The following is a 27894-nucleotide window of genomic DNA, read 5'->3' on the forward strand; positions in this document are numbered from 1 at the left end:
GGTTTTTATATATTTTCTGAAATAGGTAAATAACTGATGGAGTGCTCCTTTAACGTTCTTATTTATCCATTTCTCTTCTGATTATATTTGTCTCGCTCTCTCCCAGCAGCACTTGAATGGCTCTCCCTCAGGCTAAGGTATGGCAAATATCCGCACCTTGCCATTCCCAATTAACGCCCACATTTCACCCAACAAAAAGGTTATTATGCTCTGCCTCGAGCCCCAAATAAAGTAATTCCACGGCAGTTTACAGTTACAACACTCCTACAGTTTGAGATCGCGTCAGTCTCCCCCCCCCCCCAGGCCTGGCAGGTTTCAGGGTGGCTCTCCCGTCTCTGCTCACAGGTGACTGCGAGGACGCGCTGTGCGGGATCCGAAGGAAGAGAGAAAAAAAAAAAAAACGGAGGTTCCCCCCCTCGCATCTCTGACATTAAAAATCTAGTCACGTTCAGCGAAAAGGGCAGGAGTTAGATGCCCATACGGGTCCCTGAGAGGAGCCCCGGTCCGCTCATTTCGCCTCCACGCCTCCTACTCGGCTTCCTATAGTGTCTCCTCGTCTGTTTTCACCGCGCTGATCCGTTCAAACCTGAGGACAGCATGACAGGAGGATTGAAGGACTGCGAAACAGAAGAGGTACAGTATGGCTCTCATGCAAAGCCGGCACTGTTTGACACCGATGTTTCTTTTCGGTCTCCATTGAGGAGCTGATAATGTGCATCCATGGAGGGCACCTGGACGTTTGTTTGCTTTTTTTTTTTTTTTTTTTAACTCCAGAGCGCTATCATTATCTTACTTTCTGGCACCTACTCGTGAACGCGTCTCCAACACGCGCAGGGGGAATGTGAAGGACCACTGAGCATGCATTAGCACGTGGGTGTGAGAATTAACCTGCTAAAAACCTATAATAACAGAACAACCGAGGATTGCTTTTACGCACCAGCCATGGCAGTTTACACGTTCGTGCGTAAAAGCGCCATGGAGAGGAAACCCACAACAATGTTTCTAACGTACGATTTCAGCCAAAGATCATGAACATGCTTTAACACTAAATAATGAAGGCATAGAGTAGGAATGAGATGGTGCGTAAAAGATCCACAGAGGACAGAGTAGTTCTATTGGGACAGTGGGCGCTTTACGCACACCGCTGTAAACCAATGGACACGGAAGCCTAACATGTTTCACGGTACTTAAAAGTGTCCATGTATTAATAACAATATGGTTGATAACCTTGATTTGTTCAAAAAAAATATTGCAAAATGTATTTATAAACAGTTTCCCCCAGAAATAAGTATTTAATATTTGGATTTTTCGCCTTTACGCATTTCTTAAAAAACGTCGCCATGCCTCCCAGGTACATGTTGAATCAACTTGTATGTCATGCCGGGATATTCGTTTTCTCTCCGGGTGGTGAGCACCCCTTGCGGCTGGATCGAGGGGTGTGGTGCTTCACTTTCAATTCATTTAAACCCATCCCTGTTTGTGGGGCAGGCTGGTAACGCGCAGCACCAGTCTCTCTCCCACTCTGAGCGCGCTGCACGCTATCCCTCCTCCTCTTCACTCTCTTCCTCTTTCTCTGTCTCCTCCGGATCCTTCACAGGAGTTTCTGCATTCGCCGTTCATCCGAAAACAAGGGAACATTTACAAACCGAACAACAAAGACATGGACAACGACAGTCTGAACGAGAAGACGATGGAGGACGTCCACACCAAAGAGATCGACCTGGTCAACCGGGACCCGAAGCGCATAAACGACGATGTTGTCAAGGTGAGTCAAACCTGGAGGGTTGGCTAACTTGTATTTGGGGTTAAACGTGCAGCCGCTGAGAGCTTTCACTCCATTTTCGTGGCAACTGGAACCATCTAACTTCACCAGAATACCTGTTGCAGAGTTTGCACTTAACTTCTGCTCAGTGGAGCCGCCTGACAATCACCGTAAACCGAAATCAACTTTGGGAAACTGCGCTGAAATATAGGTGCTGTCAAACTGCTGTTATGTGCGGTTGTGCGCGCCAGAGGCGCACGGCAGCTCTATTGCGCACCGCATTGGTTTCCAGCAGTGTTCTCCCTCAGTGACTTTCCCCTATTAGGAAAAAGACTCGGCACATGCATTAAAGCCCACTGGGGCTCAGTGGCAAGCTATCCACGCGTGTAAAATATCTGCGCGGACTTGAAAACTCGAACAGCCTCGCAGCAGCAGAGGAAACATTACGAATTTCCTGTTGTTGGAACACAGCATTTCTTTTTTTCCCACCGTTGCACACGCCTTGCTGTTAGGAAAGTGGAGTTCTTTCCATAAGAGAGCTGCCTGGCGGCGTCGAGTGTTTATTTGGTTTAAAGGAGTTTAGCAGAGAGAGAGGGAGAGAGAGAGAGAGAGAGAGAGAGAGAGAGAGAGAGAGAGAGAGAGAGAGAGAGAGAGAGATTGTGGTGCGCTGGAAGCCACCTGATGCATCTGCATGGTGGCGGGGAGCACCTCTCCAGCTGGGGCACTCTCTCTCTCTCTCTCTCTCTCTCTCTCTCTCTCTCTCTCTCTCTCTCTCTCTCTCTCTCTCTCTCTCTCTCTGGGGGGGTCAAACGGCTCTCTGCGTGGGACAGGAGGGGTCAGCTCTTTGAAATGCCTGAACTCTGCCTTGTTAAAACAGGGAAACACCCCAAGTAGTAGTCTGTGTCTGCAGGGGGATATCCCTCACCACTCCCCACCTCTCCTCCCTTCTTTCCTACCATTCTACTCCCCTCTCTCTCTCCCTCCCTTCTTCCTCCCTTCTTCTTCCCTACATGCCTTTAGTCAGCGTCAGAGCAGCAGATGTCCATGCGTTGCTTTTCATTGGCTGAAGTCAGACTCCGAATGATTACTGTCTGTCTGACGTTATTGAATGAGTTGATTGGATGTGCTGACTGTAATGACACATTGAAGCGTGGCGTTTTCATCACAGACGGAGTCATCACATACGTTTCATGCATGAAATAGAAGCACAAGCCACTGATGCTTCTGAAAACAGAAGAAAAGCTTCACACGATGTGTCTTACACATTTAAATATCTGTTTCTTATAAGATGCGAGTGTACTTCTTGTGAAATGTCCAAAAAAAAAACACGTGTGCCGATATCTAAATTCTTTCCCACGTGGTGAATATGTGAAATTCGTTTTCACATATTAAACGAATGTGATGAGTTCACATTTGCTTTTTTTCACTTGTAAATGAAAGAAGGTAGATTTAGTGCAGTGGAAGTATGAAAAACAGAGGACAACTGCCCCACAAAGCATAGTGAGACGTACATTCTTCTTCCAGTTCTGCCACATGAACAGTTTCACCAAAGCGACTTTTGCCTCCACTTCGTCCACGGCTCTCTGCTCTCTCTCTCTCTCTCTCTCTCTCTCTCTCTCTCTCTCTCTCTCTCTCTCTCTCTCTCTCCCTCTCTCCCCGTTCTCCTCCATTGTGACAGTGAGTCAGACTCTCCTTCCAGTCTCAGAATAGAATGCAGCTTCACGATCGTCCCGCCCCTCTCTAATCAACTCAAACAGACCGCTGGTGAAATGATCCGAAATCACGCGTACACTCTAAAAATGTTGCAGAGAGAGCCTGAGACCTGAAGTAAGAACGTTTACTGAAGTCCTATACAGTAAGACTATGAGGCGCGTTTAGTTCATCTAAGTTCATACATCTACTACAATCCAAGGATTTTAAGCTGCAGCTACAGATTAAGATTTTTAAATAAGTATAAAGACCATATTAAATACAATATCTTCTTATAGTGAGAGTTAAGCTATAAGTTAAGCTGTATCTCCGCTAGCTCTGGGTGTATCGTTTAAGAAATCACGATGCCAGTAGCCTTAAAGGGATGTCGATACCAATAGAGTACTTTGTTAGCGCTGTTGGCACCGTTAGCTGCTAGCCCCCCCCCAGCTCAGACATCTCTGTGTTCAGAGCCAAGAACACAATCCCGGCTTCTGTCAGCGTGTGACTGGAGACGTTCAAATACTACTTTGTATTGGTTGTTGATACCTTAAAGGTATCGAGTACCAGTAAGCCGTTACAACACAATGCATCATAAATGACAATCAAATTTAATCAATACTGCCAATAAAACGTTGGCAGAGTCCATTCTGTTCACTTAATGAGCACTTTTAAGTTTGATACTTTGAGGGCATCTTTCTTATCATACTTTTACTTTAAATGAAGTATCTTTTTATACATTGTGTTAGTGTGACTTTTACTTAAAGGAGATGTCTTAAAACCTCACTTTTTTTAGTGTTTGTGCACATACACTTGGATATGTGGAGTGCTTACCAACCCACAAACTGTAATAAGACAATCCATTTAGGTATTTGTGGGCTCAGACAACATGTGATTCAACAAGCCAATCAGATTTGGCTCCCCCACCATTTGAGTGTCTCCAGCTATGGCTTGAGGACAACCTTTGACTGGACTCTTTCGTAAGCAGGGCTTAAAGAGACAGGCACTAAAACGGAGCGTTTCAGACAGAGGGTGACTACAGATGTATTCAAACGGACAGCCTGAGAAAAATAAAGAGTTTTTTTGGAACATTAAAGCATTTAAACATGTCCTAGTAGAGTCCCCAAAATACAGGTATGAGCCTGAAAATGAGCACCACATGTCCCCTTTAAAGGTCTGCTGTGCAGGATTTGGCGGCATCTAGTGGTGAGGTTGCAGATTGCGACCAACTAAAACTTGCAAGCACGTCGGAGAACGACGGCGGCCGACACGGAATGTAGATATTAAAAAACTCAAGTTAACAAAAACACAGCAACTCCTTTCCCTCAGGTGATTTATACACTAAAGAAAACATTTCATAAAATCATATTCCACGAAAACAAACAGATGTTCCTTTCAGTAAAAACTTCTTCCACCACCAAACTAAAGAGATACTTCTGGTGGTTAGGAAGCCAGAAGACGCTCACTGTCTCTGGGTCCCAGGATGAACTCTGATGAGCCTGTATGTATTTTTTACAGTGTGCTCCTGTGTACAGCCTCACTGAGGCGCTTCGAGGTCAATGAAACGGCTCTGCCAAGTGGAAGCGTGTGTGTGTTTGGTGTGCCCCAATGAAAAGCACAAGCAGGGAATCCCTTCCAGCAAACCCCCCCCCCCCCCCCACACACACACACACACACATGCAGACATGCTGTACATATTGCACATGCAAAACACACACACACACACACACACACTGCATTCCTGTAAGAAAAGGAACACAGGCTGTTCTCTCGTTGCTGCTGCAGCTGGCCTCAATCACCCGGCCACATCAAACCCGATCCGTTACTAACATGCATGTGGCGTTTGCCCTGCGAAGAGGGGGTTTTTCCCCTCGGGATGAGTTTCTGGGTCTTTATACAGCAGAGAGGAGTGGAAACACTCCCGCTGGAGAGAAAAAAAAAAAGGGAGAGTTTGTGAGACGTTTTTGATCAAATGTCATTCGGGTCAAATTGAAAGGAATGAAAGCCTCCCCATGATTAGCAGTAGATCATTTTCACTCGACCACCTCGTTCTGGAATGTTTCTAGATTTACAGTCTTTGTTGTGTGAGAATCCTTCGTACTCGCAGCTTTAAAGATGCTTTTCTCTGAACTTAACGATCACACGCCGGGTTCAGACGTCTCGTCGTGCTAATTTATGAAACTCTTAGAAGGATTTCTTTCCATCCAGATGTCTGTGAATACATCACATAAATGCGTGCGAAAGAGATGCTAACATCTTGATATATGACTTTGGCAAGTCATATATCTTCTTATATTGGGGATAGGAACTATATAAACTTAATTTCTGATGATTTCTGAATCAGAAGCACACTTATAAAAGCTACACTGATGAGTGACATGAGCCTGCAGTCTGCGTCCGCCAATCATCCTAATCTCTCCCGAACCAAACCAAACATTTCCCCCGACTTTACCGAAGCCCTCAAACCGACAGAGGAGTCCATTAATGTGCCTCTTCGCTCTGACCTTCTCCTCCAGCGACACCACGCTTTGTCTATTCAAGCGTGTGGTTGACGGCCTGAAGACAGAGCTCTGGAAATAGCACATCGCCTTATTTGCTCCGTAATGCGGTCGCCTTGCCGTCTGGTCACATGCTGACCCCGAGACTCCTCTTGATCAAGGCTTTGTGGGGTTTTTTAAATACTGTAGATGTCTCATTTATTGAATTTCTTGATTCGGAAACTGCAAAATGTAGAGGAAAGTCAGAAACTTGTGGACTTTTGTGATGTTCTAACAAGACAAAAGTCTTCATATGGCAATGCAGTAGTCATTTCTGGGTGAAACTAGTATCACAAAATAAAACCCTTCGATGTCTGAAGTAGCAAAAACTATCAAACCACCCAGTTGAATCTGAAGGCGATGCTTTCAGCCAAACTTACGCTCACGATATTTGGAAACCCTTTTTTCTTAAAAAGCAACAAACAGCTTGACTTTGTGAAGTAGAACCTCTCCACCATCCTGCTGTGGTCGTGTTTGTGCCGCTCTGCAATCAAAGTCCTGGAGACTGGAGCAGAGTGGGTCCACTTTAAAATTTTGTTGCTGTGGAAAAATTGAATGGACGCCGCGTTTGGTTTTTGCGGCTGCACTCGGATTTATATTATGAGGCTGCCGTGAGAGCTGCCAGTTGGTGCTGTGAGGGAGGCTTTATGCTGCTGCTTGGAGTAAAAGAATTGGACTTACAAGCTGCTGTTTGTGGCAAAAAAAAAAGAAATAAAGTGGCATATGTGAAGAGCTCTGTTACGAAATAACATATTTACTCCGACGTAATGAATAGCAGGATGAAAGTTTTATAGTCTGCACGCTTTGAATTTTACACTTAAATATCTTTATAGTCTTTAAAAGTGTTTCCAAAAGTGTTTAAGTGAACATTTTCCTGCTGTGTCAGGTGAGAGGATCGACGTATAAGATGGAGCCAGGAGCCTGTGCCATGTTGATTTTTAAAAGGGGGCGAAACCGCTAGCAAAATTGGGCAAACAGCACCTCTAAAGCTCACTTAAAATGAAGGAAATGTGTTTAGTCTGTACGGAAAAGCTGTGGTTGGAAATGTGCCGGAATGGTTTGGCCGGGAATACCGGCTTTGCTCACTGTAAAAGCTCTATTTTGTCACTGATGATTTCCTTGGTTTTTGTACAGATTCAACACGTTATTTCGTAGATTAGCGAGCTTCAGAGGCGCCGGTTAGCTTCGGACAGAACTAGCTAGCTAGCTTCCCTCTTGCCTCCAGTCTTCCCGCCGCTACAAGTTAAGCTAACGGCTTAGCATTGAACTGAGAGCGGTAAATAAGAGAACTCTAGATACATATCTCCATTAGAGCATGAATACATGTCATTACAAGTGTTCTGAAAACAGAGCATCGAGTAACCGATTAAGTTCTAAAATGGAAAAAAAAAAGTGAACCGTAATATGCTTTTCTTTGATGCCACCAGTCAGCTTGTGTAAGTGAGCGTTACATCTTCCAAACAGAGGATAGTATCTCACTTAGGACTTTTCCATTTCACTGTCAGGGTGACACTGGATAATATCTGCTTGACTTACTGATATTGCAACCTCCGGCCCTCAGTAGCTCCACTCGTCTGTTAGACGAGACACAGTCTCCAAGTAACTGTAAAGTAAATATTGACTCAGCGCTCTGAAGCCGGTGGAGAGGATGAGTGAGAGAGAGAGAGAGAGAGAGAGAGAGAGAGAGAGTATGCCCAGGTCAAGGACGTTTGCAGAGATTGTCCCATTGAAAAGCCCGAGAGAAGAAGCACAATGTTCTTGTCCGTGCTGATGGGAGGTGGAGGAGGGCGGTGCAGGGACGTCTCCGTGTTTTGCCGTTTTTCTGCTGATGAATGATGAGTTTCTGCAGGTTGTTTCACCGTCACTGGCCACACACTGACTGTGCAGTTTTACCTTCTGTTTATTCCACACACACACAAAAAAAGCAGAAATGTGAACCAAAGACGTACCACACAGCGAGTGTTTACAACGGCTAAAAGCTTCTAGGAACTCGGTTTAGCCTGATAGTTATTTAGATATCAAACAGTGACGCCTTTAAACCACCAAGCAGACCACGTCCTGACAAGGTTTTATTACCTGAATATACATCTGGTCCATCTGTGGCTATCACTGAGAGTTTACCTTTAACTCTCTACTTTAGTTGACTTTCTATCTATCCACCTATCCATCTACCCATCTATCCTTCTATCCATCTACCCATCTATCCTTCTATCCATCTATCCATCTATCCTTCTACCCATCTACCCATCTACCCATCTATCATCTATCCTTCTATCCATCTACCCATCTATCCTTCTATCCATCTATCCTTCTACCCATCTACCCATCTATCATCTATCCTTCTATCCATCTACCCATCTATCCTTCTATCCTTCTATCCATCTATCCTTCTACCCATCTACCCATCTATCATCTATCCTTCTACCATCTATCCATCTATCCTTCTATCCATCTACCCATCTATCATCCATCCTTCTACCCATCTACCCATCTATCATCTATCCTTCTACCCATCTATCCTTCTATCTATCTATCCTCCTACCCATCTATCCTTCTACCCATCTATTCTTCTACCATCTATCCATCTACCCATCTATCCATCTACCCATCTATCCTTCTACCCATCTATTCTTCTACCCATCTATCCTTCTACCCATCTATCTATCCTTCCATCTATCCATATATCCATCTATTCATATATCCATCTATCCTTCCATCTATCCTGCCATCTATCCTTCCATCCATCCATCCATCCATCCTTCCATCCATCCATCCATCCAGCCATCCATCTAAGTTTGATGTTTTCAAGATGCTCTGGAGACAAAAATCCATTGCAGAAAGCGAAGCAGATGTCAGAGATAGTGTGTGTGTGTGTGTGTGTGTGTGTGTGTGTGTGTGTGTGTGTGTGTGTGTGTAGCAATCGGTATTTTTCGGGCGCGGCGGTGTGTTGGTGGTTAGACTGTGTACCAGTCGGTGCGAGCGGAGAGATGTGAATCTTGCCAAGGAATCCCACCCTGCATCTCAGAAAAAACCTGACATATTAACAGGGAGTGAAGCTGCTGATTTATGTGTAAATAACACAGAAAAGACTGAAGCGTTTGTCTGAGAGTTTAACTTGCACCATATCGGGCCTCTTGTGAAACACTGTTGGCGGCGGATGAAGGTATTCGATGAGTCTAATGTGAACGCGATGGGGCTGAGTGTCTCTGTATACCAACTGTACAACTACCATGTTGTTAAAACATGTAAATCTATGGCAGTTAAAATGGAGCTTGCATAAAGTTGGGCTTAATGTATCAGTGAGTCATTTATCAGCTGCTAAATGCTGCTAGAAATCGTATTCAAGCAGGTGTACCTGCTCACCGTCACTCTGATGATGTGCTTGACTCCTCTTGCTGCTGCAGATTGTATAGAAGTCTATGAGAAAATGACTTTTTTTCTGGTAAATTATGGTTCATTTAGAGTCAAATAGACCATAAAGCAGGGTATGCTTTAGGGCGGGGCTTACTGTGATTGACAGGCCGCTAAAACAGTGTTGTAGTAGTTTACGTCTTAGAACTTTAACCCGTTCACAGTGTTCTCTCAGTTTATGAAAGTTAATTGAAAAATTTTGGTCGCCTAAAAGTGTCTTATTCGGTATTTGGTTGTACATAGCTCCTCCCTCTCGTATCTCTTCTGGTTGCAAAAAAAACAAGATGGCGACGGCCAAAATGCCAAACTCAAGGTTTCAAAATAGTAGCTGGAACTGGTGCAAGTCTGTCTGACTAAAGTTTCCTTCTCCTCCTCCCGCTTCAGGTAGACTTCGAGGACGTGATCGCCGAGCCTGCAGGGACCTACAGCTTCGACGGCGTGTGGAAAGCCAGCTTCACCACCTTCACCGTCACCAAGTACTGGTGCTACCGGCTGCTGACGGCCCTGGTCGGCATTCCCCTGGCGCTGATCTGGGGGATCTTCTTCGCCATCCTGTCCTTCCTGCACATCTGGGCCGTGGTGCCGTGCGTCAAGAGCTACCTGATCGACATCCACTGCGTCAGCCGCGTCTACTCCATCTGCGTGCACACCTTCTGCGACCCGCTGTTCGAGGCCATGGGCAAGTGCCTCAGCAGCATCCGAATCAGCACAACCAAGGAGGTGTAGTGTCCACGAAAAAAGAGGAGGAGGACGAGGAGGATTAACGGAAAGAGGGGAGGGAAGAAGGGAGGGCTAGAGCAACACAGATGGAGGGGAAAGTCACAACAGAGGAGGAGAAGAAGAAGAAGGAAAAATAGACCTCTGGGAAACGAGAGGTGAGACTTTTCCAGAGCTGGGCGGGGGTTGTGTGGAAGTGAAGAGGCGTGGTCACATGGCACCTGACCCCGCCTTTTTCCACCAGCTGTGTTTTTTTTCTCTCCAGTGTTGCCGTTACCAAACGGGTGGGCACAGGAAATCAAAGGGGTCGTTCTCCGGGGGTTTATGTTGTTTTGTTTGTGTTTGTGTTTTTTTTTTTTTTTTTTATTCCTCCATGTTAATTTTGTCAAGCAAGCGACCGAGCTCTGTTTCTGTTTTCTGTCAGTTTTTGCCAAATGATGTAAATTCCCTCCATTCTCTCTGCGGAGAGCTTCTCACTTCGAGTGATTCATGTGAAGAGGGGATGTCAGGGTGTATCACTGTCTTCTCTCGCGCTTATTAGTGTGTGTGTCTGTGTGTGTGTGTGTGTGTGTGTGTGTGTGTGTGTGTGTGTGTGTGTGTGTGTGTTTTTTTTGGAGCCGTTGGGCAGGGCAGGGCGGTTGGATGTCAGGGGGGGTTAGTGGGGTGAAAGCGGAGAGAACGAGTGAGCGCTGCCAAATTCTATCTGACTCAGCGAAATCAAAAACACAAAACCCGCAAGCTGAACAGCACAGCAACACCCCCCCCCCCCACACACACACACACACACACCACCACCACCCCACCCCGTGACCTCCAACCCACCAAAGCCAACCCCCCCCCCCCTTCCCTCCCCGCCCCTTTCTCTCGGCTTCCCCGCAGTCTGACACACTGAACCCGCCCTCGTTCCTGCATGCACCTGCGTCGCCTTGCCAGCAACTCGCCGTCCGCCACCGCCACCCCCCCCCCCCCCCCCCCCCCCCCCCCGCCATCGCTCACGGCTTCTTTACCCCCCCCCACCTCAAAATAAAATCCCCCTTCACCACCATTCTTCCTCGACGTGTGACTGAGAATGTTAGCATTTTGAATTTTTTTTTTTTTTTTACAAAAATATTCCTTTTGAACTCCAACGTGGGTTTACCGACCAACTTTGGCCTTTTCATTTTTCAGTGAAGCTCTTAAATAGTCCCATAGTGAATGCTTTATTTTTTTTCCATTTTTTTTCCTCTACACTATGAATATGAAGAACTTTGAGGGTTTAAACTTGTATGCCGTTTGTTTTAATACCCTGTATGTACTGTATGGGTGTCGACTTTACAAGCTATGGCCTCATTCCAGTGCACTAATCTATGGGAAAGTATTGTTAGTGAGTAGCACTAGTGAAGATCTCCTGTCTCTCTATTTTGGCAAAGGTGGCAGAGTACTCGCGGCTACTTTTGACAAGCTTGTGTGGAGATGTTTCTTACGCGCTGTGGTACTTGCACAGGTTAATGCATTGGAATTAAGATAATGTGAGATGGAATGTGTGATTTTTTTTTGATTTTTTTTTAATGCATTTGTAGTCTGTTATCTGGTCATCATTTTGCATCCCATCCATCCTTTTTTTTTTTTGCCCCAATTAACTTGTTCTGCCCGCTTCTTGACTGTGGACACGATGCTGAAACGCATCAAACTGAAGCCTCCCGACGGTTTTCTGGGGGGGGGGGGGGGTGTTTTATTGAGACACTACACTACGCTTTGACTCCGTCACCTTCAGTCTACCTGCTGTCTTCTCACAGGGACGGTAATATCACAGCACCTGTTCCTTGAATTGAGTGTTTTTAAGCTCCAAAGGTGATATTTTTATAAGAAAATACGTGTTTTTGTTCCCCCCCCCCCTTCCTTGCTTTTACTGTACAATATCACGCTGTGCACATTAAAATTTAATATAATCCAGTGTTCACTGTGTTTGTTTTTTTTCATCTACAGTTCCTTTTAAAAGTGATCAGCGAGAGCGCGTGCCTCTCATGAACGTCCGACGTTCACAGTGGCCTCCTTTGTTCTTTTCTCTTGCTTGTGATATTGAGTCAGAGCTAATCTAATTGTGTAGTGACTCACAGTAGATACTTGGTGACTGCTTTCATTCATCCGCGCTGCAGGAGCCAGCCAGTTGAAGCGGTGGAAAGAAAAACCCAACGAAAATGATTTCCAGCAGCAAAGCGGTAATGTTTGTATCCGAGTCTGTGTCAGGGAAGCTTAATGCCTTTAGTGCGGCTCACAGGCGTCTCCGTGGTTACTCGATAAACACACAAGAGTGTTGGGCAACGCTCACGAGACTGGAGTCAACGTCTCTTGACTTAATTCGAGTTCATTTCCACCTAAAGCAGGCGCATAATTACGCAGCCGGAGGGGGGGGGGGGGGGGGGGGGGGGGCAGAGCCTGGACTTCAACGGCAACATTTTGCAACAGTCGACTCAACAGAGGTTCATTGTTTTAATCCTTCAAGAGCGATCCAGGGACACTAATGGCTACAATACAACAGCATGTTAACTGACAACACTGGCAGGAGTGGCCAAGTCCCAGTTTGTGCCTCGAAACATTTCAAGTCACGGTAAATGGCCAGAAGTACGCGGACAGACAAACCATTGCAAACCGTTATGTGACGTCACCGGGCTGCAGGGGTTTTGCTCCCGGTCAGGTTCGGGTATACCGGTGTTGGTTCCGTCAGTTCTGGATCCTGGTGTAAGTCAGAATTCTGTGCAGGCCAGTTCTTCTTCTTCTTCCACAGCAGACTGGGGAAAAACCTGGGGAAAAACCACCTGTATTGATCTGGCTTTTCCAAATCCTCACATTATCTACATTACATTACATCTATCTCTGTACTGTAATTTTGGGGTGAAGTGTCTTGCTCCGGGACACATGAGACTAGCGGAGCAGGAGCCAGGGATCGAACCACCGACCCTCTGATTGAAAGGCTGCCCTGCTCTCCACTTAGCCACGGTGACCCCGTTATCTAGAATATCGTTGTAAAATGAAGTATCGTGATTTAATCCTCATTGTGACTGTAAAACATGAAGACAGCTCAAGGCCAAAAAGTATGTGTCCATTATCTGATAATAATCCATCTGCTGAATAATAAAACATATTTCTAGTAACTGTAACTACTTCTTAATCTGAGCAAAGATACATGCAGACGCGCTTTTTCATCCAGGTGAGTGGTAGTCGATGAGAAAATACCGGTTAGCTGTGTGACGTATGAGAGGCACAGGTATAACTATCTGTATCATATTTATCCACGGTAAATTTGAATCACAATTAGGCCCCGGGGCTAAAGGTAGATGTGGTTGAAAATAATAGAATAAAAATTAAAAAAAAACCTGAAGCTGACGCTCAGCCGTCATCGCAGTAACGCACACGAGCTGAAACTCCTCAGCAGGATGCAACCACGATTTCTTCTTTTTTTTTTTTTTTTGTTTCCAGCGCTTTGGCCGCGCGGGCGGGACCAAAGCAGACATAACAGGAGGACGAGAGAACACAGAGGCGGCTCTGTTACCTCCGCGCGGGACGGGTCGGGATTGGCCGGTGAGCTCATGGCAGTGACCTGAGACGAGCGGGGTGAGAAGTCACCGCTCAGAGCTCCTCGGTACCTGATCCCGAGATCATCGCTTGGAGGCTCACGAGCCTCACTATACGAAGCTGCCTGTCTGGTGAAATGGTGAAGAATGTGAAGCGTGTTTACCAATCTTCTGCTCTCCATGTGTGATGGATGTTATTTTGCCACCTGTCGGGCAGCTATTGACTCCCATTCATTTACAGACCTCGGTGGCAAATGAATGAGAACCGGATGTTCATCGGCGCAGCTTACTCTTAATATATGCGCAATCAAAATGTTCTGTTTTAGTTTATATGAGGCACTGGTGTACACTTTGTATTTATTACTCTTGCTTTTACACTATCTATGATGCACTGGTGTCGGTATTACTTTTTGTTAGACTTTATATTTATTACTCTATTGTTTATATGTGTTTATATTTTGTTCTGTCTTTTTTTTCTTTATTCCTCTGTTGTAATCTTTGATCAAACTCAAGAAATAATTATTTTGGGATTAGTAAAGTTCTATCTTCTCTTCTCTTCTCTTCTTCATCTCATCCTCATCTGTTCTCTTCTCTTCATCTCTTCTCTTCTTCATCTGTTCTCTTCACTTCTTCATCTCGTCCTCTTCTCTTTCTCTTCTCTTCTCTTCCTCGTCTCCTCTCTTCTCTTTTATTCTCTTCTCTAAGTAAATATGAAATATGTGATTTGTAGTTAAGGAACAAAAGTCAGCAGAAACACTGGTTTTGTCCTTGTTGGAGCTTCAGCCGTGTTCAACCGTCCCCCACTGAGGGTAGATCCCCCGGTTTGATCCGATTTGATCCGGTTCTCTGCGGTGTTTGCATGTTCTCTCCAGCGCCGCAGTCCTCCACAGGTCAACTGGATCAAAGACTGTAAACCACCAATAAATAAGAATATCAGTGTCTGAAATATCTGCGCTGAGCCTGAGCCTGAGGCTGAGGGTGGAAAACATATGCGAGGTGTTATTCTGCTCAGGTGCATGCTGGGAAAGGCTCCACCATCACGTGAATATGAATAAAAAAAGTAAATGATCGTTTATGAAGTCTCCTGACTCACGCTTTGAGTTACTCGCCTCAGCTTTTACGATGCAACAGCTCCCTCTAGTGGGGTGAATTGAGAAATGCAAATGAATGCTAAATAGACAAACGTATGTCCATGTATGTGATTGTTGAATGTATTCCAATAAACCATTGGCATTAATACAGTTCCAGCAGCATCTAGTCTTCTGGTGACAGGCTCCACTCCAGATGTTTGAACCTGGCTGCAGGGATCTGTTCCCGTTCAGCCACAACACGCATTGAAGAGGTCCCGCCCTGACGGTGGGGGACCAGGTTCTGGCTCACAGTCGGCGTTCCAGTTCATTCAAAAAAGTGCCGGATGTGGTTGAGGTTCGGGAACCTTTTCAGACCAGTCAAGTTCTTCTGCACCAAACTGGCATCAGCGTTTATTTATGGAGCTGGACTCATGACGTTGAGTTATTTTTATTTTATTGCGTTTTTTATTTAATCTTTTACATGTATTTATTGTCATTTAAATTCTTATTATCCAAAATCTTAATTAAAATCTATCGAGTTTTATTTAAATTTATTAAAATATATGTATTTATTTGCACTATTTGCATTGTATACTCACAGGACACTTGACATGTACAGATGTGTTTCTTTTTCATCGTTGTTCATTGACGCATATATACTTACATATATCTATATATGTATGTATATATATATATGTATGTATATATATATATATATATATATATCACTTGAGTACATAACAGTCAGACTGTTCTTTACCTTTATTTGTCCAGAGTACATTGAGAGTACATTTTGCCGCCTGTCATCACAAACCACTGGGAGGGTTTTTCTCATATTTAACATAAATAAATCAACGCTGATATGTTTACGAGAGAAGCGTCGACTGCTTGATCTGCCCTCTTCGGATGTTTTACGACATCTTTGGCCCTTAACGCCTCTCAAAGTGAGAAGCGCAGTAGATCAGACCTGAAATCTTTCGTTGAACAAGCGTCCCGTGATAAAGAGAGAGAGAGAGAGAGAGAGAGAGAGAGTGACACACAGCAGCCAGCCGTGGTGAGCTGGACGTGATGTTCGGTCTCTCCTCTCTCTGACTCAGTGAGTAGTGGAGAGTCAGAGGTGACGTAAACGCTGTGGCTTTTGAACTCAAACCACCTCGGCAGCTGTTTCCTCTCGCTGCAGACACCACCGTGATTATATAGAGAGAGACGTCTCCGGGACTCTGAGTGATTTAATGCTGTCAAAATCCATCATTCACCTTCCCTAAAGACGGTGCCTAACAACAATACTTACCATACCACATCTGCGTCACTTCGACTGTGTGAGTTTTTGTTTAAGGTGAAGTCTTTTAAGGCCTGACCTCCGACCCCAAACTGCTCCTTTGAGAGTTTATACGGCAGATTTCAGCTTTGCGTTGAGCGGATGAACAGCTTTGTGTCTCAACATTGCGATTGGCTGAAGGACGGAACAAGAAATAGTCTTGTTTGGCGGGAAAATGAGGACTCAAGACGAAGGACACGGTTGAAAACCTCGGTGTCTTCAATTGAAGTCGAGCTCAGTTTTTTTTTTTTTTACAAACCATGTGAAAGCAACGTCTCAATCAGCTCTTTAACGTCTTATATAAAAACAGGATTTAGATAAACCCCATTCATGCTTTTATTTCCAGCAGCGTCGACCATCAAACAGCTTTAGCTTGTGCGAACTGCAGCTGTTAAGAGTTCTTTGTAGAAACCAAAAAGAGCCGACCACATTGCTCCCATACTTAAGTCCACACTGGCTTCTTCCACCTGGTCACACGGTCGACTTTGAAGCACTGCTGCTTCTTTATGAATCACTCTGGAAGCAACTTCCTGATCGCATCAACCGAGCCAGCTTCACCAATCTGGACCGTAAACTGTTCTCACTTGCTTTTTGTGTATTTTCATGTGTTCTTTTGAACTTTTTTTTTTTATCTGCTCTCCTATAAAGTACTCCTAATCTCTTTATTTCAACAAATGAAATGAGTCCTTCACTTCTACGTACATAGACACGACACCTTAGAAGAAACACAGGGAGTCATATATAGAAAAGTATGAACCTTAACCTGAAACAACGGCATCTTTAATACTGTCTGAAGCCTCCCATTGAGCAGAAAGGGACAGCGAGTGCTTTTGTGCACAGCCACAGTACATTTGTGATGCTTTATGCTGCGTTTTACGTGTCGGACAGGACAGCCTCTTTCCTTTGCTTCGGTCTTTGACAGATTTACAGAAGCTCCTTTGTGACCAGACTTGTAACGAAAACAAGACTTCACACACACACACACACACACACACACGCGCGCGCGTACACAAAAGGGAAATCCCACATCTGACATTTTCATTAATCTTGTGTCATCTTTGGCTTCACGCTCCGTCAGCTGTTACGGCAGCGAGCGGTGGAAACGATGAAGCGAGCTATGACATCAAGCGAGGAGAAGGCTGGCGCAGATTCCACCCCACCGCACCGGCCCTTTACAGATGTTCCTCTCCTCGGCAACACCTGGTACCTCCGTGAGTCCGTCTGTGCGCTCCTTGACGGTGTAGGTCACTTTCACCACATCTGTTGGAGATAACGTGATACAACACATACTGCAGGGGGAATCTGTGACATCTTCCCTTTGTTGAGTTTCGTCGCTGTGCTGTTTCTGCACTGTGTTTCCCAGAGACCACCCATCAATCTACCCTGGTGACGACGTCCTTCCTCGGACGTTGCCTTGGATCCATGGATCCTCTCCATAGACTTCGGAACAAAGACAAGCAGGAAGTAAGATGACGTAGGGCTGCTCGCTAAAATCACAAGACAACATCCTCTCATGAAGATCTACGGACGATTTATTTAAGGTTATTTTACAACAAAAGTGTGAATATTTAGTTGGATTTCAAACCAGAGATAACTAGAACACTATTTGTCCACAGCAACACTATCAATAAATTATTAAAGTTGCACTCTCGAAGATTTCTGTTTTGTTGTCTTTGGCGGCACCTGTGGCGATACGAGGTAACTGCAGGCGTGTTTTTCTTGGATCTCACTTATCAGAGATTCAAACAGTGTGTTGGGAATTGCTGAGAACAGATAATAATGCAAATTAGAAGGTCTGTTCTTTGGTGAGCCAAAGCCTCAATAACCATTTTGGTCCCTAATTCTGCGATAGAAAGTGATTTAAAGGTGCTAAAAGCTAAATTCAGAGCATTAATATAAGCAGCAAACAACTATTTGCTCTGTTAAGATATAGTCATTTCTAGCTCTGTCAGCACTGTTGCAGGTGTTTGCGCTGTTAGGACTGTTTGCGCTGTTAGCACTGGCTCAGCCGTCACCATGTTGAGAGCCATGTGGAGACAATCCCTTAAAAACAGACATTTATTTTGATGGAAGTCTTCGAGATTATTACTTTAATACCTACAGCAGATTTCTGTTTGCAGTGAAATAAGCAGAATGAGGTAGAAGTGGAGAATAAGTACACAGTACATTTAGTGTATACACAAAAAGACTGTGATTTCACTGGCACTTAACTGTGGTTTATTTTAGTCAAAGCCTCCACGGATAAACAACCAGGACGGGAGAGTTTAAGAGCTCTTGAAGGCTTCCCATAAACAGCTCAACAAGACGAGGAAGACACAGCGAAAGGGGAAATGGAGCATATAATGCAGCCAAGACTTCTTTATTTTGCAAAAAAAATAAATGGTTTTACAGTAACAGGGGTCAAAGAGCAAAGACAAAGACCGTAAATCTGTAGCTGAGTCGTTCCAACTCTACGTGAGCAGAGTAAGAGGTCTTATTACAACACGTATGAAATGATAGAACACGGTAAGATGTTTTTCAGTTGATTCACTTGGTGTCAGAGTTCCTCGGCGTCATCCTCAGTCACTTGGAGGCTCATTTAAATATTCATCCCGCGTCTTAAAAGCCGTCTAATGAAGTGAAACTTAACCGCATTAAATCTTCTGAGCTGTATCTCTTGTGAAACATCACACGGATATGAATGGACTATGTGATCTGATAGCCCTGTGTGTGTGTGTGTGTGTGTGTGTGTGTGTGTGTGTGTGTGTGTGTGTGTGTGTGTGTGTGTGTGTGTTTTCCTGAGCTTCTTATCATATTCACACCTCCACCGATGGCCTTCGTCAGGGTCTTGATATGAGCTGTTGTGACCGACGGACACAGACACAGCCGCAACTTATTGACTGACAGTTTTCTTGCCCGTCTGCTGCGGCAACCATTTCCTGTAAAGTATGAGATTTTAATCTTTTGATTTCCTTTTTCATTAGGAGTGACTTTATCTGACACACACACACACACACACACACGCGAGCAGAGGAAGATGGGAGCGCTGATCTGTCCGTCCGGACGTCAAGATATGTCTGAGAATGAGTCTGATGGCTGTGAAGCAAAAGGTGACAAAAGGTTTCCAGGACAGGAAACAATATGGCATCGCATTTTAAGAAAAAAAACAAAACAAGCAACATTGCACAAGATATATTATCTTCTCTTTGTTGACGTAGCCGGGCCGGCCGATCAGTGCATGTCAGTGCATGTTAGTGCATGTCAGTGCATGCGAGCCGATGCTGTCTGCAGCAGTGTGGCTCCCACCCTGAGGGTGGGTAACCCCTCAGGTATAAGCGCTGCAAGCTGCGTCAGCACTTTTGCCGCAACGATGCGCCGTTAGTCTCGCTAGCTGCCGGCTCAGCCGTCGCCATGTTGAGAGCCATTTAGAGGCAATCCAAACGCTCCCGATCTCACGGATAGCACCTGTAAAGCCTGACAGTGAGAATGAATGAATTATCTGTTAAAATGAAGGCCTCAGCAGCACTAGCCGTGTAGATCTTCACTTTAGTTGCCGTGGTTTTCACAGTGTAGTTTATGCAAATGTCACATTTACACCCGGATGAAGGCAACAATTCCAAAAACATCTGGGGAAGAAACACGGTACTGTAGAAGAGTTGTGTGACCTCGTCAGATTTATCTACCCTTTAAGTTCAAAGAGCAAAAGGGTCAGTTATGGCTGATATTCAACTGTCAATTTCATCAAAAAGGAATCGTCGCCCTGCGTTGCAGAAACTCAACCAGAATGCAATGCAGCGGGTGCATCTTTTTCCACAAGAAGAACAATATGGTCGTAGACACACTGCAGACATTGACTAAAATAAGCTTCCACACGTTTGTCTTTGACAGCCTCAGCTCTTCCCTTCGATACTGAACTGCTCTCTCGTTACAGGAATGGTCAGAGCAATATAGACGAGAGCATCGGCAACAAAACAAAAAAAAACAACACAATCCTCCCTTGACCCGCTGCTGTCATGTAAACCTTTCAGGAACGCTTCCCGAGCTGTAAAGATCCTGCTGAAGAAGCTTGTTTGTGGAGATACACATGCTGAGCGATGACACTCTCAATCACCGGCAGCTAAAGGAAGCTAAAGAGTCCATCCGCGGAATGAAGCCGCGAGGGGTCCTCCGGCGGGTCACGAGCATCAATCAGAGTTTACCGTCCCGCTCAGCAGTTAACCAGGGTTTGTATTGACCCTGCCGGTGATAAACAACCTCTGGTGGAGCGACGCTGGACCGGGTTTAGGGTCGATAGAAACGGCCCTGCTCCTCCCCGATCCAGTCTCTTTGTCTGTGCTCGGTCTTCACTTTCTATTAAAGTAACTCATTACATTTGCTTGTCCTTGTCCCGCTACTTCGTCCTTCTACTTCCACCACATCTCAGAGGGACGTTTTGCACTTTTTTACATTAATCTGGCAGCTTTAGCTACTTTACAGATTCAGATTAATAACAGCAAATATAATAATAGATAAAGTATTATGTATCATCACAAATTAAGATCTTTTATTGATCCATTCGGGGAAATTCTCAAACCCAACGGTACATAAAGTAGCTCCACCGTTGCCAGCTCCAACAAGAAAGTGGTGAACACATTAATTCATCACTAATTACGTCCAATAATACTCTGAAATGGACCATTCTTTAAAATAAGTACTTTTACTTTTGGTACTTTTTGATGCTAAAACTTTTTTTTATGATTTTGAATGCAGGACATTTTCTTTTAACAGAGTATTTCTACACTGTTGTACTGCTACATGTACTTAAATAAAAGATGAAAGTACTTCTTCGACCCTTGAGTAGCTCAGCCCGACCTGAAGCTCCCCTCATGGTCTCTGCAGACTAAAAGCGCCTGTTCACCTCGTGCACCAGCAGATGGCGCCACAAAGGGGTCAGATTCCTGCTGTTGTAGTGGGATTTAAAGGGTCAGGTCACACAAATGAAAAACATAGAACGGTATTTAGTCGTGCGTCTCCAGGTTTGGATGGTTTAAATCTACTGCTATAGCAGCAGCCACTCTTCTTGTTTCAGGCTTTCCAGCTGATTTTTGGAACTTTAGCCGCAGGGATTCGCATTACTTATATTGGCCGATAAGACCCGGCTCGCAGTTCAATTTCATCCATTCAAAATGATTCAACAGCAACATTCATTTCCCATAACAGTGTCCCTGTTGTTTGATACTTGGGCAATGTGACCCTTCGGTGCCACTCCACACAAACAGCCAAATATTCTCCTTTTTTTTTAAATGTCCTATTCTGTGCAGCCTGGACCAAAACGTGCAAAACGTGCACAGAAAATAGACTTGGTCGCAGTGCTGCAGGTGTTGTGGTTGCAGGATGCAGATCATTCCTGCAGCGCATGTCATACTCTGGGGTTTCCACTTTCTGCGTGCCGACAGTGTGAGGTTCACCACCCGACCAACCTTTTCCTTTTCCTTCCACTTCTTCTTCTTCTTCTTCTTCTTCTTCTCCTCCCCGCCAAGACGAGAGGCCCAGATCCAAAATGTAGTTTACCACCACAGGAGCCACACAGACACACCCCTCGGGTTTACAGTCTCACACACACACACACACAACACACACACACACACACACACACGCACCCTGTGTCAGACACACCCCTTGGCAACTGCGTGAGACTTGCCCAGAGGTAAGGCAAAAACACAGTTCCTCAAACAAACACTGACTGCAAAGAGCGAAGGAGTGAGTTGTGGAACGTATTGCTCACCAGTAACAAGTAAAAGAAGATTGAGCTTCTCACAACGAGCTTTCATAAGAATTTTCACAAGAGCACACTTGAAATTAATTATATTCTCAGGTATTTGGTTGATGCTCTCAACCAGATGTGATTCAAATAAGTGAGCAGGTAAAGGAGAGACACAGCAGGCATCGTCGGACTATGAGACAATGGGCCCAGGCAGAGACAAAAGTCCCCACCACCTGTCTTATAGGAGCAAGATACACCGACTTTATGGTCGTTTAGAATATTTTTGTAGCTGTCTTGTGTCTCTATGTAATTGTTTTTTTGCCACTTTGTAGTTTTTTAGTTTCACTTTGCTGTTGTTTTGTGTCTCTTTGTAGTTGTTTTGTGTCTCTTTGTAGTTGTTTTTTGCCACTTTGTAGTTCTTTAGTTTCACTTTGCTGTTGTTTTGTGTCTCTTTGTAGTTGTTTTGTGTCTCTTTGTAGTTGTTTTTTGCCACTTTGTAGTTCTTTAGTTTCACTTTGCTGTTGTTTTGTGTCTCTTTGTAGTTGTTTTGTGTCTCTTTGTAGTTGTTTTTTTCACTTTGCAGTTGTTTTGTTTCTCTTTGTGGATGTTTGTTTCACTTTTTAATGTTTTGTTAACTTTGTAGTTGTTTTGTGTCTCTTTGTAGTCGTTTGATGTTTCTTTGTGGTCATTGTGAGTCTGTTCCGGGTTGGTACGTGTCTCTTTTAGTGACATTTTGGAGCTGAAGGTCAGGGTGGCCCCTGACACTTTGGGCCCCTGGGCCTGTGCCCAGTAGATCTGTTCAGTAATCCATCTATGACACAACGTGTCTGTATCAAGTAAAACAGTTTGGTTTCTGAGCTTAGATTTGATCATCATTTTGCTTAAACTTTGTGAAGCTAAAGGGAAAATTCAGGTCTCAACAACAAGACTCTACACCGTGAGAAAAGTAAAACTCCTGCACATAACCCCCCCGTAAAACCATGAATTATTGTTCTTACACTTCAAGTTTTGTATGGATTTAACAAACAAGATACAACATGTTCATTTGTGACCTTTAGGTTAGCTGTTTCTCCCTGTTTCCAGTCTCTGTGCTAAACTAAACTAAGGAAGTGAATACATGTCAAACTCCTCCTTTAACCATCTTCTCTGAGCACTGATTTCATAAATTAAGATATAAAATTAGATTTGACTTTTCTCAAAATTGCACCAGAATCTTGTGTTTTGTAGCTGTAGCTGTTTTGTCAATAAAGATTCCTCTTCGATGGTCTCGGGCTGATGATGTACTTTGACACTTTAAGGGCTCTCTGGTGTGATGTCAGAGCCAACAGCGTTGTCCTCTGGGAAATCAGGGGAGTTGAGAGTCGAAAAACATTGAGTACGTCCAGAAAGCGACTCCATGTGAAGTTACAGATGATCGGATTCACTGGTGAATGAGGCAGACATGTAAAACCAGCTGAGCCTTTCCATCGTTAAAAAAAAAAACAGGAAAAAGGAGGAGAAGAAAGGAAACTCCTCTTGTACGACATGTCTAGTTTTACACAGAAGGTGTCACAGATCCCGTCACGTCTCTCGTCGACCCACTTGAACGCGCTCGACTGTCTGTCTCATTAAACCCTCACATGTCACTGCCGCTGTCAGAACGCGGGGGCAAACAGCCGGTCTGCAGCAGCTCCGTCTACCTATTACTTCTGCATCCACACTCTGTTATCAGGGTTTACAGTCTTCATTCCTACTGCCCTCCTTTCAGGAAGTGGGACAAAGGATTTTCTTTTTCTTTTTTTTTTTTGTGCTGGCCACTGTGATTCATGGCTGAGACACACACACACACACACACACACACACACACACACACCGTTGGTTTCGCCTTTAAAACTTAGCTCATTATGTGCGGCTGAGTGAGCCGTTTTAACACGACGAGCAGCCGTCTGAGTCACGGCGGTGCGGCTGCAGGAGTCAGGTGTAGGTTGGAGAAGAAAGAAAGACCTTCTTCGAGTAGCCAATGTGACCTTTTTCTGTTTCATTTTGAACATTTATCGAGTTGTGATGGTAAAATATGCTTTATTAATGCTTAAAGGCGGTGGTGTAATGTTGCTACGACGGGCCCTGTAGTTACTCACTGACGCTTTTATGATAGAAAGGCATTACAGACGCGCTTAGCTCATCAGTCTTGACAGATTTTGCGCCTAAACTTGTCGTATACCATACCATCTCGTCACATGATCAAATAGAGGCTTGACATTGGACAACACCAACAAACATATTACTCAGCAATCATCATTTCATATCTGCATTTGACAAATATAGAAAGATCTTTGACGCTTTGCCATTCCAACTTGTCACATTCTTACGTCTCGGTGTAACTTCCTGACGCTTGTGGGTAACCCGGCATCAAACTGCCGTCGTCAATGTTGTGAATTCAAACAGGAAAGGCTTGCTTAGATTTCGGCTCTCTGCGGGTCCAGCGGGCCCCAGTGCCTGCACTGTCAGTATGTACGCCCCTGGTTCAAAGATATTCTTGTGTGAAGAAGATCCGGTGGATAAATCCCTCCAAACCAAGTCGTTTTATGTCAGGTAACATCCATGCAATATAGAGTAACTGACATAAAAGGTGATATCAATGTACAAAACAAGAAAAAAACAAAGTTATTTAACTTATATGAGGTTCTTTTAAAATAAGACACTACATGATACAAAACAAAAACCCTCATTAAAACATTCCTTTGGAAATGTAATCGGTCTTGTTCTAATTGGTGTTTCTGCGCCACATGATTACCGCTAACTACCGCTCATACTTGTTTGTACTGTTTGCTTGGTTTTTCTGGGTCTGCGCGTCTCACCTGAGGTCCGCAGAGCGAGGAGCCGCGGCACCCACCTGGACGCGTCACTGCAGTTTGGTGAGAAAGAGGCGGAGCGTTTACGCGCCACGAGAGAGCGGAGCTGAGATGTGTGAGAGCGGCTCAGCAGCAGCAGCAGCAGCAGCAGCGTGTTTCTGCTGGATGCAGTCAGTCAGTCAGTCAGTCCGTGTTGAGCCACACAGCTCTTCAGCTGGAGAGAAAACGATCTTTTTCAAACACTGGAAAAACGAGACAGATTGAGGGAAACAAATCGGACTATTGTTTTCTGGGAGTTTTGTTTTTTTTCTCACGGAGAAGCGAAGAGAAAATTCTCAGCGATCCCTTTTTTTTTTTGACTTGGATGAGAAAGTCAAGAAGTCCCGCTCCCGGAGAGACCAGCGGAATATGATTTGAATCAAGGGACCGCACAGCACTGTTGCTATCTAACAGGTGAGCTTTATTATCTCCACTTTTTCCTCACAATTTCTCAACTTTTCCCCCTTTCTTTTACATTTCACTCAAACCGTATTTCCATGCGTAAAAACGCACAGACCCCGAAACTCCTGACCCCCCTCTCCTCCTCCTCCTCCTCCTCCTCTGGATATCACAGTTTTGAAATGTGCTGTTTTTTTTCTGGCCCCTAACGCAATTTCACCAGCGTTGTGTTTTCTGAGACCTTTCGCCATGAGTCACTTTCCTCTCGAACCGAAAACATTTTCACTGTTTTCCACCGCCTTTTGTCCTGTTGAAAACAACAACCGTGCGATGGGGAGCCACAATGATTGTGCTCGGTGCAGGTGCGCAATAATGTGTCCACTGTTACTCATAATTTTTAGACCAAAACAAGACGATACTCCCCTCACCATTTCCTTCAAAGCAATAAAGCTCTAATAATGTATTATATTCCTTAACATAATCTTCTGTGTGATTTAGGTTCTAAATTTATACTTTTTCAATCTGTATTTTCCACAGTGGTGCCTTAGTTTCTTATATTATGTCTTTGGCGCTTGTTAATATTATCTGCTCTAAACTTCTATACGATTTTTGCCTTGAAGCACCTGTCTGTCTGTCTCTATATATATATATATATTCTCCCCAAAAACACGATGATAAGATAAAGCGCAACTCTAACACACCAGAAACAAATCAAAAGAGCAGTGAGACTTCAGTCAAAAGTCAAAATGTGGAACACAGGGAATCTCAGTGAGTTTATGCAACACTGTGGGCATGCATGTACAAATACAAAACCCACTGTGCTGGATGCTTTTGCATTATTTTGGTTTACAATGGATCGTGGTGAAACCGCATGCAGATAGGGAGCATGCAAATGCACATTTTGCAAATTCTCTGGTGTTGCTCCCCCCCCCCACCCCCCCCTTGACTAAAAGCATCTCCCAGGGGATTACCATTTAGTTTGCTGGGGTTATTTATCATCTTGCAGGATGGTCCCCCTTTACGGCCTCATTTGTTTTAATTGAGTTTATCTCCGCTCCCTCGGGCCCGTTCGTTGTCTAAACTTAGGCCTGTGGTTGCGTCGTCCCGCAGAGCGAGCTGCTCTCTGGGTGATTCACTGCTCCGCCTCCCACTGTGGTCACTTCAGAGGGAGCGGAGCTCGAGCGCCGCAGAAGTGCTCACCCAGGTTCTGGCTGCGGGGGTTTGTCTTGGGTCAGTGGAGTCAGAAGTTGCAGCGCTGATGATTAGGAGGCTGATGTTAAAGCTTTTGTGTCACCACAGAGCCTTCAGTCACTTCGGTATGAATGGTTTCACTGCCTGTGGTGGAGTGAGTAAACCCTGGTTTTATACCCTGACACAGTTCCATTTATGAGTCTAAAAAGGGATTTCGGTGTCCCTCTATTTTCTTCTCGGCAGCCTTGTGTCTTTTTCCCCACACATTCCCACTCCAGACAATTGAGGCCACCTATTCAAAGATATTCATGAGGAACACATTTAATTCTCTGTGTTCCAGCAGAGATGTTTCATTAACTAATTTGTCATGTCTCCTATTTCTGGAACAGGATGAATCTCCGCCTTCTTCATGCCGTCATGCTGCTGTGGGCCTTGTGTCCCGGCGCGCAGGGCCAGTGTGATAAGTCAGCCGAGACCGACGCACTTGACCTCTCGGTCTCCTACGAGCTCCCGACGTTCACGGCAGAATTCCCGATCCAGAACCTGGTGACGCTGGATGGGATCATCTACGTCGGGGCTGTAAACAGAATCTACGCCCTGGCCCCGAACCTCACGAAGCTGTCGGAGTACCGCACGGGGCCGCTGCTTGCCAACGAGACCTGTGGCCAGAAACCGATCGGCGCAATCGGCGGCGGCGACGGCAGCAGGGTGGACAACCACAACATCGCTTTGGTGGTGGAGAACATTTACGACAAGGGGTTGTTCAGCTGCGGCTCGGCAGACAACGGTGTCTGCCGCCGTCACGTCCTGGACGACGACATCAGCCCGAAAACCGTAGACGAACAAGTGTACTGCTTCGGCGACAAGGTGAGGCAGCGCAAGGGTCAGCCCAGCGACTTGGATGTTGTGGTCAGCCCTCATGGCTCTCAGGTGCTCAATGTGGAAAGCAATTTCATCAAGTTTTTTGTTGGGAACTCTGAGATCCCGGGCAAAGGAAACGCGTCGGCCACTGCACCGCATCCCCACACCTTTGCTCTGCGGAAGATGAAGACGAGCCAGAACGGCTTCACCTTCTTCTCCACCCGCTCACACATGGACCTGATCCCGTCTCTACGTGGAAACTACTACCTGCGCTACGTTTACTCCTTCCACAGTGGACCTTTCACCTACTTCCTCACCGTGCAGCAGGTGAGCAGGGACTCCCAGGCCTACCACACCCGCATCGTCCGCATGTGCTCCGCGGACCTCGAGATCCGCCGCTACGTGGAGATGCCCCTCGAGTGCATCAGCACCGATAAAAGGCGACGGCGCTCCGCGGAAGACTTGAAGGTGTTCAACATCCTCCAGGCGGCCCACGTCACCAAGGTGGGCAACGACGTTGAGCTGCAGAAGCAGCTGAAAGTGGAGGAAGGCGATGACGTGCTGTTCGCCGCCTTCGCCCGGGGAAAGCCGAACTCCCCGGAGCCGACCCCGAACTCGGCCGTCTGCATCATGTCCCTGAATCACATCAACAACATGTTCAAGATGTACATGCAGAGGTGCAACACAGTCGACCCGTATCACTTCACTGGATCGGACAAGAAGTCCTGCTACAATGTGGTAAGAGCTGGGCTTATCTCATATAACATCATAGCACAAACAGTTTTTATCCAGAGTG

The 27894-nt window shown here is 45.2% G+C and overlaps 2 protein-coding genes across 2 annotated transcripts in view; both read left to right on the top strand.

Annotated features, from left to right (window-relative positions):
* Nucleotides 1-359: 359 nt before the first annotated feature.
* cav1 (caveolin 1) lies at nucleotides 360-12051 on the top strand. Its single transcript, XM_068704530.1, has 3 exons — nucleotides 360-633; nucleotides 1598-1765; nucleotides 9784-12051. Exons 1-3 carry the CDS (start codon nucleotides 598-600, stop codon nucleotides 10123-10125), a joined length of 546 nt encoding a protein of 181 aa, XP_068560631.1. The 5' UTR covers nucleotides 360-597; the 3' UTR covers nucleotides 10126-12051.
* Nucleotides 12052-24780: 12729 nt separating this feature from the next.
* met (MET proto-oncogene, receptor tyrosine kinase) overlaps nucleotides 24781-27894 on the top strand; it is a 55333-nt gene continuing 52219 nt past the window's right edge. Inside the window, exons 1-2 of the mRNA XM_068704533.1 lie at nucleotides 24781-25061; nucleotides 26627-27836. Of these exons, the coding sequence (XP_068560634.1) occupies nucleotides 26628-27836 (1209 nt within the window). The 5' untranslated portion in view covers nucleotides 24781-25061; nucleotide 26627. The remainder of the gene's footprint in view (nucleotides 25062-26626; nucleotides 27837-27894) is intronic.

Source organism: Cebidichthys violaceus, unplaced genomic scaffold, assembly GCF_023349555.1.
Source record: "Cebidichthys violaceus isolate CVI_PGR_0920_01 unplaced genomic scaffold, fCebVio1.0.p SCAF_94, whole genome shotgun sequence".
NCBI lineage: Eukaryota > Metazoa > Chordata > Actinopteri > Perciformes > Stichaeidae > Cebidichthys > Cebidichthys violaceus.

Excerpts from the sequence above, each read along its gene's own strand:
- cav1 (XM_068704530.1), top strand. The coding sequence starts at position 598 with ATGACAGGAGGATTGAAGGACTGCGAAACAGAAGAG. Across the intron at positions 634-1,597 it reads AGGACTGCGAAACAGAAGAG|GAGTTTCTGCATTCGCCGTT; the intron begins GTACAGTATGGC and ends GATCCTTCACAG. Across the intron at positions 1,766-9,783 it reads TAAACGACGATGTTGTCAAG|GTAGACTTCGAGGACGTGAT; the intron begins GTGAGTCAAACC and ends CTCCCGCTTCAG.